Here is a 17998-nt window from a genome sequence, read left to right as displayed (position 1 = left end):
GGGAAAGGGAGGGATTTAGTTTCCTTTGTTTGGATAAAAAATATGGGAGAAAGGAAATGGAAGGGGAGAGAAATGAGAGGACTTATTTTCCCTCCTATAAAACAAACTATAATCTTTCCAAGGGTCGCAAGATTTGGAAAGAAAACTTTATATGGACTCTAATTATACCACCAACATCCTTCAATCCTCCATCCATTCTTCATCTCCCTCCTTCCTCCCCTTCCATTTCCCTTCATAATTTTTGTTATCCAAACACTCACATTCCATTTGCCCTCCCCTTCTCTCCCCTCCTTTCACCTCCCCTCACTCCCCCTCCCCTCCCCTTCCCTCCTAAAACTGTATCCAAACGGACCCTAAGAGTTAAGACGTTTCACATTAACGTTAGTTACTCACACGAGAATCGGTCTATATAACATCATTTATTCTCAAATGAGACCGTCTTATAGTTGTTCCATCGCCTCTATTTATAAGCCAATAAATTAGAAGAGAAAAAGAAATATACATTGCATGTACTAACTCAGCCTTATTTGTTTTTGAGTTCATTAATGTTTATAAGTTAGATTTTAAGTTTTTTCGTCAAAACTCAAATTTAATTGAGCTTATATATAATGTTTTTGAGTTATAATGTAATTTTTGAGCTTAATGGTTAAATGGCTGAATTCGAAAACTCTATAAAAACTCATAATTTTGAAAACAAAACTCAAAAAATGTATTATTATCAACTTACTGAATTGGAAACAATTTATGTAAACAATATCCAATATTCCAATCTATAAATCCAAAAGAAATCAGTTACTAATTTTACTTGCACACAAAAAGTAGGAAAAAAAAAACTTTTAATTTCTTCCCTTCCTAATCCAAGAAAACCAAAAGAAAAAAAAAACAAATTTAAGAAAATTGAAAAACCCTTCCATATTTAAGTATCCTCCAACTCTAAAACTAATATTACAAATACTAGAAAAATATCAAAAAAATTCAATCAATCAATTAAATTAAATTAAACAAGAACAACAAAAGAAAAATTACCATGGATGTGATATTTGAGACACAAAGAGGAAATTCATTTACAATAGAAATAGGTTTTTTTGATAGTGTTTATGAAATCAAAGAAAAAATTCAAAAATACAAAGAAATTCCAATTTCTCATCAAACTTTAGTTTTTAATGGCAATGTTCTTAATGATAATGGTAATGTCGAATCATGTGTTATTTTACATAATTCGCGTATTCAACTTATTCTTTCATCTTCTTATAATTACCATGATAATAAAAGCCCTGATAAAATTAAACCCAAACTCGAACAACAACAACAACAACAACAACAACAACAACAACAACAATTACAGCCTTCGATTGTTTTGAAGAAAACCCGAGTTTTATTTAAGTTGCCATCTTCGCAAAATAATCAATTGTTTCCTCTTGATGTTGATTTGAATGATTCTGTTGAGCAATTGAAGAACAAACTTCACGAGATTGAAGGTATGTTATTTTATACATGTTTTTTTTTTTAAGTTTTTGTTTGTTAATTAAGTTGTCACACTTGATTGGCGATTTTAATGCTGACGGGACTTATTAATGTAACGTTGGCATGTTGAGATTTGTGTGATTAGTGTAATCACATTATTATTTTTAATGCTAAGAATTTGTTACGATAAAGATTGTAAATTACTGTTTCGTAAAATTTATATTTCTGACTAATATGGACGTCCGTTTCACGTTTACTTTGATAACTTGATTAATTAATACAATTTCTGCTATTTGCAAATAGTTGTTTTTTCAAGTGTAGATAGGGTCATAAGACGATCCTATCATTAAGGTGATTTAAATGATTCAGATCATGACTCATAAGTATTATTTATCTTTAATCACTTTACCAATTTTGTGTTATGAAGTAGTCCGTCAATACAATTTTCATGTTGGCCATTTGGAAACGACATCTCTATTCGTTTTGCCACAATCGATTAATGAATAATCAATTTTCCTTTTTGCTGAAGATAATAATCAATTTATTTGGTAATTTATCAAATATGTTCATTAATTACATCCCAAATATGTTCATTAAGGAATATAACATCACAGGGACTAATTATGGAATGATAATATTGTGATAGGGATAAGATTAGGAAGTGACCCATTAGGATGATCAGTTTATAAGATCAATTAATGTTATTATAGACGGATATCTTATCTTATTAATTCAGAAGACAATATTCAATGCAGAACGTGTCACCTCATTAATTCAGCCTTTTTTTTAAAAAAAAATATATATATATATATATGTTATGGTGGGACACGTTAGTGTGCAAAGGAGTATATTTCTTCAGAATTCCGCCAATACAAATATCCTGCAAATTCCGTGCTAGAACAAATACTATGAAATAATTTTATACATTCCGAATAAATTAAATTAATGGCATATAAGCGGTATGAATTACAAATCGGAATAAATGAAAATAATACTATGAAATAATTTTATACATTCCGAATAATTTGATAAAACTATATTTATACATATGTAATAAATTTACTGACAACGAGTCCAAAGCGATAATAGCCCAAGCTTTACACTTTGATTTTATTTGTATACGGATTATTAATTTTATTTTAACAATTCGAAATTTTATGATAAATACGGCATCTTTGAATTTGTTAGTTAAAAATAGAAAATATTTAATTATCAAAACAAAATACGAAGTATTATTTATCGATCCATGTACTTCATTGTATATGCGCTTACTAGCACACGCTAATTTCACCAATAAATCATATAACAATTAGTCTTGCTGAAGACGGGTCAGAGCAAGTGACAGATAATGCCACTCACAAAACGAATAGGGGGGACAAGGTGGGGCACCCCATGTGCTTTCCTCTCTCCTCTATTTGAGTCATTTGTGAGGGAAAATGGTATCCGTCACTCCAAAGTGACGGATACCTGCCGTCACAAATGAGATTTTGTGATCATACAACCTTTGACATTCTGATGTTACACTAACATGTGTTAAAGTAGATTATTAAATTTTATTTCTTTATTCGGGTGTTAAGTTTTTTATGTATGCAAATTTTATTTACAATAGTATATTACGTTATTTACTCTTAAACCATTGCATTTGAACACGTATTTGAAACAAGTGTAAACATTAATTATATAGATCGCTGATTTAGACCAACTAGATAATTACAATAGAAATGCAAAAAAAAAAAAAAAAAAAAAAAAAAAAAAAAAAAACATCCAAAATCATTAATACCGGCCCAAAGCCCCAAATACATACCCGTGCAATTTTGCACGAGTTTAAAACTAGTATCCGTCTAAAGTGAAAGACAGATCAAATATGCTTAAAGTTGTGATATTTTTGGGCCCCACCCTGCAACTAATTGCTTGTCTTATGCTTAAAGTGGGTGGATATTTGGCCGTCTCTAACTATAGACGGATGATATCTCCCGTCGATAATGAGAATTTGTGTTATAAGATACTTGTATGGCTGTACTCCCTCCTTCCGTGTCAATCATTTGTTTATATTTGATTAAAAATACTCCTCACAAAAAAAAAAACAAAAAAAGTAAATAAATGTATGAGACGGAGGATATATCTAATTTTTATTTGATTTAATAATAGTAAGTAGATGTGGAGCTCTTAAGGTACTCTGCAAAAATATTAACAATGCTTGAAGTGATTTAAGTAAGATGATGTTTTTTCAGGCTATCCTGTCCATAGGCTAGCATTGTACATGACCGGGAACCATGAGCTGCAAGATCACAGGCATTTACGCGAATATGAACTAACTGATGGATCAGAAATCGAGGTTTTGATCAGGCCGCCTTCAACGCCGACTGGTTCTGGCATGTCGAACCCTAGTCCTGCAATGACTGCTAAAAAATTGAAGGTTGTGGTGCTAACTAAATGTGGTACTCGGAAGATCTTTTTGGAAGTCAATCCCAACGACAAAGTTCAGGTACGTAATTTGTTTATAAACCCCCTCGTGTGTGCTACTGCGTACATTGGACGCTTTGCCTCAAAAACTTGAAGGCACGGGGGTAATGTTGTTATGAGTGTATTATCAGTGTATTCAATGGTTCGATAATGTGGTTAGGTGCTAAGAACTGAGCTAGAGAAGAAGCAACACAGCACGAATTTCCAGCTTCCGCCAGAGGGGTACTTCTTCATCTACAAGCAGAATGTGATGGAAGAGAGGGAGACTTTCCAATGGCACAACATTCGTCAGGGCGACTTCATCGAGATTTTTAACGGGAGCGTCACTGGTGGATTGTGATCAACTCTGCTTCTTTAGAACAATGCCGATAACACCATGACCTCTTCGGTTCAATTTTGTCCGATTTTTTTTCATTTTTTTCCCCCTTTGTTAGGTAATAGACAGTCTTGTACTTTTATTTTGCAATAATAGAAACTGTTAAACCTAGCGACATACTGTTAGACAAGAAAAACTCGGGTCTTGATGCCTATGAATTTCAGCAACTCAATAGCAAAAACCAATAGTTCTCGACACAGCAACTCAATATTATACATCATGTTGCCATTTATATTTGTGAGTAATCAGTTTGAAATTTACTCTGGGAAAATATTCGAAACCTACCTCTATCGCCTGATTATCAGCCTCCACAAGTCAGTAAATCCCATCCTGAACGGAAAATATGCAGCTCACTCTAACATGGAGCACCTTCCTCTGCCCTATACTACAAACACGAAATTTGTATAAAGAAACCAATGACAGAAATCGAGTTGCACAATTAATTCTGTCGTTCATCAACTCAGGTAAAGCAGGCTTTTAGAAAAAATATTAGCCAATGAGTAGAATATCCTTATCACCTTAAATGAGAAAAGAAGAGCGAATACTTGGTCACTATTTTGCTTGAATGATCCGCAGCTCAGTGCATCTTCAGCATATAATTCCACCGCACCCTATAGCTGTAGCGCTAGGTCTGGTTGCTGAGAGTCCACTGATGACTGGAAAGCAACATTCAAATCAGGAGGAAGTGTATCTTGTTTTTGTTTTTGTTTCGGTTCAGTATGTGGGCTAAGACCTCTCCAAGGGGTTTGAACCTGAAACCTAGACAAGTCATTATTGGCCAAATGAGCGAAGCCTGTTGGTCTATTCGAGACTGGTGCTTGATTACTTGCAAATGCTTGAAAAGGCAGTCCATTCTTTTCAGGCTGAAATTTCATCGTTTCACGAGACTGCATGGCTTGTGGATAGAATACTCGAGTCCCATTGTATAAAGCATCTGAAGACATTTGGCTTGTATTTGAGAAAGGGTTTTGAGCTGGTGGTCTAAATCCAGCCGCTCCTACTGACATCCAGGTGTTTGCAGCATTGCCTCCTGGGCCTGCTCGGGGAGACGGAACTGATGGGCTTTGAGGATGAACTGATACAGGCCCATTCTGCTGCCTCTGTGCTTTCTCAGACAGCATTTTCATTACTAGAACTGGGTCATTAAGACTCTGGTCTGGACTCCGAGGGAAGGACATGTGTGGACCTGGTGAAGTAGTTGCCCGACTAGTATCCACAAATTTGTTTCCCGTTTTCCCATTGGATGCTCCATGAGCATGCCCATTACCTTCTGGCTGCCCGAAAGGTGGTACTGCTAGCCTAGATGCTGGAATATCCATACCAGGATGCTCTTTCCGATAAATATTATTTAAATTCTGATTCTGATTGGCTACAGATGGAGAACATGGCTCTGCACTCCGTCTAACTTCCACACCTTGTAAAAGTTGTCTCTGAGGAACATTATCTTTTTTATGATCAGATAGGGCTTGAGTATTTGGTTCCATTCTCCTTACACCTGTTGTTTCAGGACATGGGGTATTCTTCGGAACTCTCATCTGCTGCTGAAAAATAGCACTAGGTTTCTGATCATTTGAAGGTAAGCAATTTGAATCTGCTCTCATCTGCTGCTGAAAAATAGCACTAGGTTTCTGATCATTTGAAGGTAAGCAATTTGACTCGACTCTCATCTGCTGCTGAAAAATAGCACTACGTTTCTGATCATTTGAAGGTAAGCAACTTGATTCGACTCTCATCTGCTGCGTAAAAATAGCACTGGGTTTCTGATCATTTGAAGGTAAGCAACTTGATTCGACTCTCTTTGGCGTCATATTTGAGGGAATTCCCGGAGCATGGTGAGGACGGATAGAGTATTGTGGAGCCGAAGCATTAACAATGGGTGATTTGGCAACCTTGGTGGTAAAGGTAGGCTGATTGCTGAGGTGCGAAGGAACAGCAACTTGGCCCTCTGGGTTCTTGTTATGTCTACCTGAATCAACAAAATTGCGGGACTTCGCAATAAATGGATCTTTGTGCTGTCCAACAAATAAAAGTGCAGTAGGAAGTGGCTCGACTTCTCCAATCCAGCCGCGACCATATTTGAAGTCAGGTGGAAGAAGCTGCTCAATTCTCTTCGATGCAATTCTCCAAGCAATTGGACCAAGATTGCCAGCAAAACGGGCCAGACTACGAGCATAAGCATATTCACCAGATAAGCCAACCTGACCGGCAGAAGAAGAGCTTTGATTAGAACAGTATTGCATGGTTTAGTGTTCATTAGAGTTTGCGGTTTGAGTTCAAGTTTGTAAACCCCAACTGGGTTCAAATAGAAAGAACTTTGGCAAATTAGTTAGCGGATAATTTGGTTGTAGGAACAGTCAGACCCTGAACCTTAAAACCATATACTCCATATAAAATATTATGGAAACAGCCATTATAAAAGACATACAGGAATTAGCTGCTTCTTGTCACTCTCAAATGTTGTAAATACTGAGTCGGGTCTTTCCACTGGGAGATTAGATGTGTTGTAAGTGCCACGACGATTCTCATCAACCACGAACAATTTCTTTCCAAATTTCGGCAAAGCACCCTTGCCTGAATATGAATTACATCCAATTAGACCTACCACTTTATATACAAGGAAAAATACGAGTGCAATATCAGGACATACATACATTTGAAATCACTACATTTTCATTCGAGGACGTTCAAACAAATCCACTATATTTCCACTTTTAGTAAAAAAGTTACCCAAATTCCCTCCCATGTGAGAGTGCACCTAAATCTTCTCTCACATATTTTGTTTATTCTCCTAAAAACTTAAATCCAAAAGTAAGTGTTGAGAATTTGAATGAATAGAGGGAGTCACAGTTTATATGCTCCTATGGCTTCCAGAGGTAAGCATCGCAGTAAGTGTAAATAAGGCCTCACAAGAATATTCATCTCTACCTGATTGTGGATCTTCAACTCTCTCCATACTGGAATCTACTATAGAAGGGACTCCCTCTAAAGGCCCGTCATGGATGCTAGGTCTGTCGTGGTTGGACACGAGGTCAGCTCCACAACTATTATGGACATCTTCTGTAGCAAGGGTAGCACCAGAAGAGAAATCCGAGCCTAGAGGTTCTTGCATGCCATTCCAGAGCTGTTTCTTAATTTGCCTTTTTGTCACTGAACAAGATCTGTCTTTCTGTTCAGACTTCACTTCAAGCTTGGGTTCAATCTTTGGTTCTGACTTTGGCTCTGATCGCTGAATCCTAACCCTTACCCGTTGAAATTTCCTTTCAGCGAGTTCTTTAATGGCACGGGCCTTTGAAAAACAAACAGGTATGACAATAACAATTAGTACCCGTGAAAGAAGCACTTTACATTTTAGCAACCGCTATGTAAACAGACCGGCTAATCAGCTATTACCTGTTTATGGTAAACTGTGTCGGATGCATTGTACTGCATAGCATTGGAGCTAATGAGGAAAATATCACTCTGCACTCAAGAAAACCATCATCAGTATGACAGTACCTAATCGATAATTATGTTGGTCAGAGGGACAACCACCCATTCCTCAACACGCAACGCACGCACGAAAGAAATCACGGACATGACAGATATCAACAATTAAAAAAAGAATCTGTGAATTCATGGGTCATTCTAAATTCTACATTCAGGAGGATCTTTGAAAATGTAACTTACCATAACCTAATCAAAAACTATGTTGGGCGGAGGGACAACCCCCCAAATCCTCGACAAGCACTCACAAAAGCAGATGACGGAGGACAGGAGGGATTTCAACATTAAAATAGGAGAATCTTTGAAAACATTAAATACCCTAACTTCCAGATTTTAAAATATTTAGTGACTGGGTGATTATCCGATTTTGGTTTTTTCATTTCTAGTGCCGGAATAGTTATTATATTTCTAGTACTCTATCAGCTATACCCGGGTTATTCTAAAACTATACAGCATATCGGAAGTAAGTGGCAACCGAAAATGGAAATATTTCACAGTGTAGCTCCTAAACCAGTTACTCAGTACTCATCTTAGTGAAGCTACACTCAATCAAAGAGCTCAGTAAGCATTAAATGTCATGCTTGCACTAGAGGAGTAAACTGGACAGTAAAAGCCGAAATTCAGATAACAGAGTAACAGACACCATTAATATCTTAGGTAATGATAGCCTCATTAATCATCATCACAAAAACAATTGAATATACCTCAAATTCTTCCAAGGTAGAATAACACCCGTCTGCGAGCTTCTTCCTAACAGTCGAAAAATCCATCGGATGCTCAATAACTTCATGGTAATCTGGGAGCTACAAATACCAACATTTCATCAACAACCAAATTTCCAATAATTACCATACTTTTAAACTGGATTCAATTCAAGTAGTACCTCTTCAGGATCAACCGGCTCCGAATAAACCCCATATGTATCTTTTCTGCCACATTCAAACATCCCAATCCATTAGTAACAAACTAACAACCCTTCACACCCTAAAATCCTAAATTAACCGAAAAAAATCAAAAAGAGAAAATAAAATCCCATATGTGCCATACTTTTGTAGCTTGTCTAGAATAATTTCCAATTGTTTTTTATCCGGCAACGGTGTCGGACCTTCATTAATCTCAACATCACCATTCTCCTTGCTTGGTGTCCCTGAACAACAAAACCCACCTCAACAAAACTAATCAAAATCGAACCTCGTAAAAACGCGAAAAATTCATCAAATCAAACAACAACAAACACCAACCAGGTGCATTAGAACCATCCATTTTTCTCCCTTCTCTTCTTCCATCACTTCCCTGCCAACAAACAAACAAACAAACTTATAATTAACAACACTCTTGAACAAACAAAACAAAAACAAAACCCCATTAAATTCTCCGAGATTTAAGATTATAGTTTAGTTTACTTAAATGTGACCGTTGACCTTAAAACCCTAACGAAAAAAATCGTTAGTGTTTGTTTGTCGGAGTCAGGTGATCCTAGAAAGAGAGACAAACTTATATAAATCAATCACACAATTCTGGACCCAATCACACAATTTCTCTCTCCTCCACTCCCACACACACACTCACTCTCTCCTACAAAAATTCACAAATTATCGTCTACACCCTACAACCTACAACGACCTTATAATAATACTCCAATTATTCATTTATCGGAATAAGACCGTCTTACACAATAATTTAATTATTGTTTAAAATTTTCAAAAATAGTATACTACCTCCTCATCAACGTCATTTCCGCCATTATCGACGTCATCCACATCATCATCTTCATCCCCATCCTCGTCCTCATCTTCTTCAACACTAGCGTTTCTCCTCCGCTTCTTAACCTCCCTCTCCCTCTCTCTCTCCTCCACGTCATCATCATCATCCTCATCGTCAACTCGTCCGCGTCGACTCGGCCGAGTCACCTCTTTCTTACTTCCACCATCAATCTTACCCACGAGCTTGACTTTCTTCTCTCTCCTCCTTCTCCTCACATCCACCTCATCCTCCACGTCATCATCTCCATCCACGTCATCCTCCACGTCAGCACCAGCATATCTTTTCTCCTCGAAAAAGTCGCTGTCATCCAGATAATCTTCATCATAATCAATAATATTATACCTAAAAGTCTTCCGCCGTAAGCTCCGCCGCACCTCCCTCTCGGCCGCCGTCTCCCTCGCCGGAGACTCCTCCTCCTCCTTCACGGCGCGTCGAGCTTCCAGATCTGCCTTCGACGGTCTTCCTTTCTTCCTCCTCTTCTCGATCTGACCCATAGACTATACTTGTATTATTTTGTTATTATTTTAATATTATTTTCTCTCTCTAATGGTGAGCTTAGCTGTAGTAGGGGGGCAGCTGCAGCAGAAAGCAGCTAAAATGGAGTTTTGTAATTTATTTTTATTTTTATTTTTTCTCTCTCTAGGAAAAATGGAGGAATTTTTCTGCTTTTTTGGTTTGTTTTGTTTGTTTCTCTCTCTTGAATTGGGTTGAATTATTGCGTGTGGGTGTGAGTTTGATAGAGAGAGAGTGAGTGGGGTGTGTGGTCCCACAATAATAATTTTAAAATTAAAAAAATGTTTCGTCCTTTCTCTTTAACTTCTTTTGTCTGGATTCCACTAAATTTTAACATTTTTACTGCCTCTTTTCTTCTTGAAAACAAAAGTTATCCACCTCTTTTTTGGGAAACAAATTTGTTTATTTTTCCATTTGAGTATAGGTAAAAAAATCAGTTTTATGTTTTTTATGAGTACAATATTCGATAATCCTCTAGCTCCGATCAATTATTTACCTTTGATTTTAGTAGGTGATTAATGTGGCGGACTAGCTCGGCCCTGTCTATCACATCATGCCAGTTTTTAGTGATCCATTTGTCTCACAACACGGCACGGCACAACCTATCCTTGGCCCCGGGCTAGTCAATACCGCTTTCCCCTTAGTCCTGCATGGACAAACTCGTTACCTTGTTCAAAAACAAAAAAAAAACTAATATTGGTCGGTCGGCTTGACCCGCCTCAACTATACCTCCAATTGACGTGATAAGGCTAGTTTTGCCAGGACTAGGCCGACACTACCTCCTCCCGTGTCGTGCCCAGGCTCCTCCAAGTTCCAACCTAGCTTATCCCGCCCCCTTGTACGATTTGACAATCACCAGCTTGGCTCAGTGGCCAACCCTAGTTTTTGGCACAAAGACAAAAAAGATAAGAAATAACCATCTGTGACTGAGATTGTGGATGAGAAGTGGATAATAATGCAATTAGATGATTAAATTAACAATGAAATCATTCTTAATATAGAAAGTTAGACAAAAGAATGAGACACCGTAAAATTAGATAAACAAATAACTGAAACGGAAAAAGTAATTGATAAAATGATATAGAGTAAAATCAATACTCATAACTTAGATTTGAATCTCCTCGACCCTCGACGTTTAATATGCTCTTTTAAGACTATCCCCAAGCAGAGGTCGCACTAATTAGGTCGCGAACCGGTTTACTCTTAATCTCACTTTATTTATCTTGACCTATTTTTACCCTCTCAAGCACAAGGTCACGACCTAGGTCATCAACTCAATTATTTTTCACTTTCCAACCAATTACATCTCTCCACATTATATAACATTTTTCATATATATTTTTTTATTAATTATTAATATTATCAACCAATCATATATCGCCACATATAGGTCATGAGGTAGGTCAATTTGCTCCACCAAATGTCACAAATTGACCTCTTCTCTCCAAAGGTCACCATAATTTTTTAATTAAGTGGTGATTAGTGTAACCAAGCAAGGTCTAACGTCCTTAGATTTAAAAAACTCGATATTGACTACTCCGTATTGTTGAACATTGGGGCGCTTAAGCGAGTAATCATCTTAAGTAGTTAACCAATTGTTAGAGTCGAATGAGATTTTAGATTGTTGTAAGTTAAAGGCGTAAGCATTAACTAAAACTAATGCCTAATGGGATCTTAAGGTTCTAAAGCTTTTGTGGATTATGATTGAGGTAAGGATATGATATGCTTTTGTAATCATATTTTAACTTTTTATCGAAAAGAAAGAAATATAATTATGTTTGCCGGTTCACAAAAATTCTTTATAAAATACAGAGTACGGAGTACTTAGTTACTAAGGTAATTATGTACACATTCTAATGTCTCATTTAATTATTAAACAATCCATTTTACGCATGTTTTTATTTTATTATATTACCAAATAATACTAAAAATTGATGAAACACAACTTACACAAAAGTGAACCATGAAAAATAAATGATACGGAGTACTTCCTTTGACCCACATTCCCACTCAAAGTTGTAGTATTGAAATTGATCTAAAATTGGTTAAGAACTTAAAATTGATCAAAGGGTTAAGTGTACTTAACAATTTTAATTAATAATGTGATGTTGAACACAAATTTGGTTGAATTGACTCCTGTAATTGTCACTATTAATTTACAAATTAGATAAATCCAAACCAATTGTACTAGGTGATTTATTCTTCAAATAATAACTTTCTTGTCACCGAATTTTATTATATCTTTTAAGTTTTAAATAGCAATAAAAGGTAGGGGCGGGGTATTTATATGGTAGGACCTAAACTATAAGTATACAAATGGCTCTCTTTTTTAATAAGAGCAACAAAAATATTTACTTTATTTTTTTCCACTGTTCGGATTTTGTAAGAGAAATTTATACCGGAAAAAAAGGGTTAAGTAGAGTTTAAATCTTATAAAATTAGAAAATATGGTAAATTTCTGCTACTTTTATTAGCGGTACGGTTATAAGGATTACTCTGTATTACGTAGTGATGTACATGTACTGATGTCTGTGATGAACTGATGATATGATACGAATCTTGTCACCAATATATTTACCTTTTACACCCAACAAATGAAAATAGAATAAAAACCGGCATTTCGCTTAGGGTAAGAAAAACAAATTTTGAATTTTCGGCAAGAAAAGCAGTTGAAAAAGTCGTTTCATAAAGAACAACATGTCAGTTTATGCGGTGGGTTATAACGTTTAATTTTCGCAAGTGTTTAATACATGAGAACCGAGAAGTCACAAAATCTCGCCCGATAATACGGAATTTGCATGGAAAGTTTTAATAAATGTTTTGTTTTTATTGTCGTTTTAAGGATATAAATCGTTTAAAGTGTCAAAACTTATCTATTCAGGACATTCCTAGCTAAGTAAAATCGGTTTCTAAGCGATCTCGATCATAATAAATTAAGTTTAACAAAATATTTATTTTGAAAAGAAAAGGTAAATATTTATGTAACGATAGATGTAAATTGCTCACGCTATCGTTTTTTTTTTTAATATTTATGTAATGATAGATGTATATTGCTTATAGGAGGCTATTTTACTTAATTATATATTATATTATTATCTTGGTTAAATCTTTTAAATAGTTTGTTATAAAATAATTGTGGATTATTTCCGTACATTTTTACACAAATTATAACCAATATATTACTTGAGAAACGGAGTTATTGGGTGGGTGAAACGGCGTTAGATTGGGGTCTGTATTTGAGCTGCCCGAGTTACCCGTGATGGATTTGCGTGTATGGCTTAAACTACTTTTTTTTTTGTCTTTTATTAAATGCAGATATTTTCTTTTTTCTTAAACAAAATATTCACTCTATTTTTCTATATATGCATTTCTCATATTTTTTTTAAGACACACACTTTTCTCTTCAGTATCTCTCAAATTATATGCTTAAATATAGTGATATGTATACTCATATAAGAGAGTTTTTCATAAGGAATTTAATGGTATAATTTTTAAAATTTTTTTACCAAATATATTTTGTAAATATTAAAGTCAAAGACTTGCCTCGAAAAAACAAAACGTTATATATTAAAAAATGGAGGGAGTAAGAGCAAGTGCAATGAAAAAACTTTATTTAATATAAAGATTTTAATAATGTCTTTATAAAAAATTGTAATGTACAATTACTTTTACTTTTTTTCCAAAAAAAACATTTAAATCTTTTTATTTTTGCTTTCTTAACCTATGCCCACTGAGTATAGGATAGAAAACACGTAAAATAATACTGAGTACAAAGTTGAGCGCGTTTGATGCACGTCAAGTAGAAACAACGTAGGCCAAAATGCACTAACTTTTGAGTACAGTCAAACTTTGATGAAATAAATGACTACCCTTAATAATTACTGACTACGTAATTCTATTGGTGTGTGTATGGTAGATATTTCTCCCACCTCTTTATTTTCAAACACAAATTCTCATTATAGACGGAAACTATCCGTCTATACGTATAGACGGATATCACTTCCCCTCACAAAATACCCATTTGCCATAAAGTGAGAAGCACATGGAGGTGCCCCACCTTATCCCCTACCCATTTTATTAGAGGTCTTTACCCGTCTATTCGCCCCACCCGTCTATACCAAGACCTAAAATTACTCTCTTTCAAAATATTGGTTACTCTTCTGTAAAATTGTCGTATAATCTAAAAGAGTCATCCAAATAAGTGATTTATTTTGTTTCAAGATACGGAGTTGTTGTTCGGGCCATTGCAATTAAGGTATGTCTCGATCGGATATAGAATAGGTTATTTATACATTAATTATATAGTTGTTGCTAACTCGTAAGCTTTTTGGATCAACAAGGGTAACTCGAATTGGCGAAAAAAAGGAGTAATGCTTTGTCGAGAGATTAGCTTTTTATTTAGCAAGAGCCGAAAAAGGGTTAGGCCCTGTTCTTTTGGACTTAAAGTCACTTAATTTCAGTTCACTTCAGATCCTATAAGTTGATTCGATTGATTCGAGATCCTATAAGTTGATTCGAGATCCTATAAGTTGATTGATTCGAGATCCTATAAGTTGATTCGATTCGAGATCCAATAAGTTCGATTCGAGATCCTATAAGTTGATTCGATTCGAGATCCTATAAGTTGATTCGAGATCCTATAAGATCTTATAAATTTAGTTCAGAAAAGTTATACACAGAGTATTATTTTTAAACACCGATGCAAAAACATTTGACATTAATTATTCGATACATACATTATTAATTTAAAAAAAAATCACTCCTCTCATTAATAATTTCAGCGCCACAATAGATTTGGGCATGTTTGATAAAAAGCGGAATAAGGCCATGTATTAGGTACGAAACAATATAGTCAAAAATATTTGGCGAGGCAATGGATCCGTTGTTGAGAGTGATAGTGAAGATGAAAGTGATGAGGATTATGATAATATGGAAATAAATGGTTAGAAAAAAAGATATAATATGTGATTTATTTATTATCGTAATGTAATCGTAGTATAATGTATGAACAAACCAATGCATATAAAGCGAAAAAATGTTATTATTTTACCTTGTGTTTTAGAGTACAATTTTTTTTTATCAATGTTCTCTCTTGGTAAGTAGTATTAGTAGTAGTAGTAGTAGTAGTAGTAGTAGTAGTAGTAGTAGTAGTAGTAGTAGTAGTAATAATAATAATAATAATAATAATAATAATAATAATAATAATAATAATAATAGTAGTACTAATAATAATAATAATAAAAATAATAATAAAAATAATAATAATAATAATAATAATAATAATAATAATAATAAATGTTTCTTTTTATGCTTTTATTGCGTCCCGCTTGCGATCTATTTGGTTTTGCGAGGCTAAGCTCCTCGGCCCTTCGGTATTGTAGCCGCCCACGCTTTTGATGATGCCGCGCGGTGTTTCACTGCGACTACGGGTTCGATATATTAGGTCACCCCGGTGAAATTGCGCCCCCAAACTTATGAAGAAATTGGAGACATTTATTTCACGACGGTTCTTTCTTGCCTCAGTCTTTTCGCTTTGACACCTCGCCGACTTGCTTTATGGCGATCTCGGCAGGCTCTCACTCCTCCCGATTGGTTACGTGCGGTTCCTATCTCGGGGTTGTCAGCGGACTATGAAGCAGGAGAACTTAGTAGTGTCTTTGGGGTATCGTGCAGGTGTTCCGTTATTCACGGTATCTAGGCCTGTCCAGCTTGCTCTCGGGTTTTTTTTGGGGATGTTTTTGGGGACCACGCTGTTTCTTGTCTTTTGATCTTGTGGGCGTTAAACATCGGCATAACCTTGTCAGGGACACTCTTTTCGACATCTGCTATAGATCTAGTATTCTGCGGGGAAGGAGGTTGATATCGGTTTGGTTGATGGGCATGGTGGCTCTCTTCGTCCTGCGGATTTATTGCTTTATTCTTGGGAGAGGGGGCGTGATGTGTGTGTCGACGTGGGTTCTTCACCTTTGACTCGGGCCCGGGTTGCGATTTTGTCGGGCGGGTTGTTAACGTCTTTGCTTTCGAAAGTGTGCTAAGTATGGGGATTTGTGCGCGATAAGCGGGTATGGTTTCCTTCCTTTCTCCTTCTCTTCGCTTGGGGAGCTGGGTTCGGATCTTTGTTGCCTTGCTCAGCGGATCCGAAATTCTCGGTATCTCGGGATGCGGGGGCTCGGGTGGCCGCTTACATTTTTACTAGACTTAGCTTTGCTATTGCTAAGGGTGTGGGAGCCCAGATTGTCTCTCGGCTCCCCACCAATTTCATGTAAACTTTTATTCTTATTTTAATGACAGCTGCGCGCATCCCTTTTAAAAAAAAAAAATAATAATAATAATAATAATAATAATAATAATAATAGTTAAGTTAAATAAAATAAAATTAAATTAAGTTAAGTTCGGCTCCTATAAGTTTAGTTTAGTTTAGTTCAGATCTTATAAGTTCAGTTCAGTTCAGATCCTATAAGTTCAGTTCAGTTCAGATCCTATAAGTTCAGATCCTATAAGTTCAGTTCAGATCCTATAAGTTCGATTCGATTCGATTCGAGATCGATTCGTTTCGATCAAAAAGAACGGGGCCTTAGTAGCATCTGTGAGTTATCAAACCAAACTCAGGTATTAAAATTGGTTTATTTGTACCAATAAATAAGGTGTAAAAGTTGTAATAAAATTGCGAGACTTACAAGTTGACCTATTAAAAAGAAATTAATCCCACTTAGGCCCTGTTCTTTTGGACTTAAAGTCACTTAATTTGATTCGATTGAGATCCTATAAGTTGATTCGATTCGTGGGATTCGAGATCCTATAAGTTGATTCGAGATCCTATAAGTTGATTCGATTCGAGATCCTATAAGTTCGATTGATTCGAGATCCAATAAGTTGATTCGAGATCCTATAAGTTGATTGAGTTGATTCGAGATCCTATAAGTTGATTCAGTTCAGATCCTATAAATTTAGTTCAGAAAAGCTATATACGGAGTATTATTTTTAAAGACCGATATAAAAACATTTGACATTAATTATTCGATACATACATTATTATTTTAAAAAAAAAAATCACTCCTCTCATTAATAATTTCAGCATCACAATAGATTTGGGCATGTTTGATAAAAAGCGGAATAAGGCCATATATTAGGTACGAAACAAAATAGTCAAAAACATTTGGCGGGGCAATGGATCCGTTGTTGAGAGTGGTAGTGAAGATGAAAGTGATGAGTATTATGATTGATGGGGCATATTCTGCACCCGCTGACCGAGTCAACATATTGAACAAGGTCAAAGATATCCACAGCAAGTCAACGACTTAGACAGCCTAACCGACGCAGCCTGTCGGCCTGTCTCTTGGGTCTCGGCCGGGACAACTAGCCAGCCGGGGCACATATCCGCGTACTCATACCCAAGACCCCTCGGCATGGAGTCAACAGGGCCCGCCGGCCTGCCATGGGTCTCTCGGCCGAGGGTAGATCAGTCTTTCCACCTGCTAGCCACTTGGCCACTTGGCCACTACGTGACAAAAGGTGAAAGTCTATAAATACTCCTCAACCCTCATTGAGGAAAGGATCCGGAATCTAACTTAAACTCACTATTCATCTGGTATAATCTCTCTTATCTCTCTACAATATACTTTGTCAAGTAACATACAACTTAATCCCTTTAAGTTCACTAACTTGAGCGTCGGAGTGAGTACGCTCGGTGCAAAGCCGAGCCCTCAGTTTGTTCATCGTTTCAGGAGAGACCGAGAGGAAGAGTCAAGGCAAGGAAAGACATCCATTCACCAAGCTTGCGTGGTAAACAACACTGCTCTGGAATTACACCCGGAACAATTGGCGCCGTCTGTGGGGATTAGATACTAGAAGCTAGTCAAATCCCTTACAAAAAAAAACACAAAACCCACCCAACAAGCTAAGAAGATGTCAAAACAAACCCGGAAGTAATTGTGA

At 36.1% G+C, this 17998-nt stretch overlaps 2 protein-coding genes across 4 annotated transcripts; one reads left to right on the top strand and one right to left on the bottom strand.

The window, feature by feature from the left end:
- The first annotated feature begins 940 nt into the window (after positions 1-940).
- LOC141657038 (ubiquitin domain-containing protein 7SL RNA1-like) lies at positions 941-4531 on the top strand. The gene is made up of 3 exons (XM_074464150.1): positions 941-1478; positions 3696-3949; positions 4088-4531. Exons 1-3 carry the CDS (start codon positions 1028-1030, stop codon positions 4265-4267), a joined length of 885 nt encoding a protein of 294 aa, XP_074320251.1. The 5' UTR covers positions 941-1027; the 3' UTR covers positions 4268-4531.
- LOC141657037 (uncharacterized) lies at positions 4448-10260 on the bottom strand. Of its 3 annotated transcripts, none has more exons than XR_012548631.1 (10): positions 9505-10260; positions 9028-9079; positions 8834-8933; positions 8670-8715; positions 8491-8589; positions 7694-7762; positions 7229-7589; positions 6729-6874; positions 4822-6501; positions 4448-4688 (listed from the first exon to the last, which is right to left on the bottom strand). XR_012548631.1 is itself a non-coding variant. In XM_074464149.1 (9 exons), exons 1-9 carry the CDS (start codon positions 10042-10044, stop codon positions 4915-4917), a joined length of 3000 nt encoding a protein of 999 aa, XP_074320250.1. In that variant the 5' UTR covers positions 10045-10259; the 3' UTR covers positions 4690-4914. The 3 variants fall into 3 exon arrangements, 1 of the variants encoding a protein (XP_074320250.1); XR_012548632.1 differs by having other exon boundaries at positions 4448-4683; positions 9505-10259; XM_074464149.1 differs by lacking the exon at positions 4448-4688 and having other exon boundaries at positions 4690-6501; positions 9505-10259.
- Positions 10261-17998: the final 7738 nt, after the last annotated feature.

The sequence above is a fragment of the Silene latifolia genome, chromosome 5 (genome assembly GCF_048544455.1).
Source record: "Silene latifolia isolate original U9 population chromosome 5, ASM4854445v1, whole genome shotgun sequence".
Classification (NCBI taxonomy): Eukaryota; Viridiplantae; Streptophyta; class Magnoliopsida; order Caryophyllales; family Caryophyllaceae; genus Silene; species Silene latifolia.
This window is presented reverse-complemented; position numbering and strand designations above follow the sequence as displayed.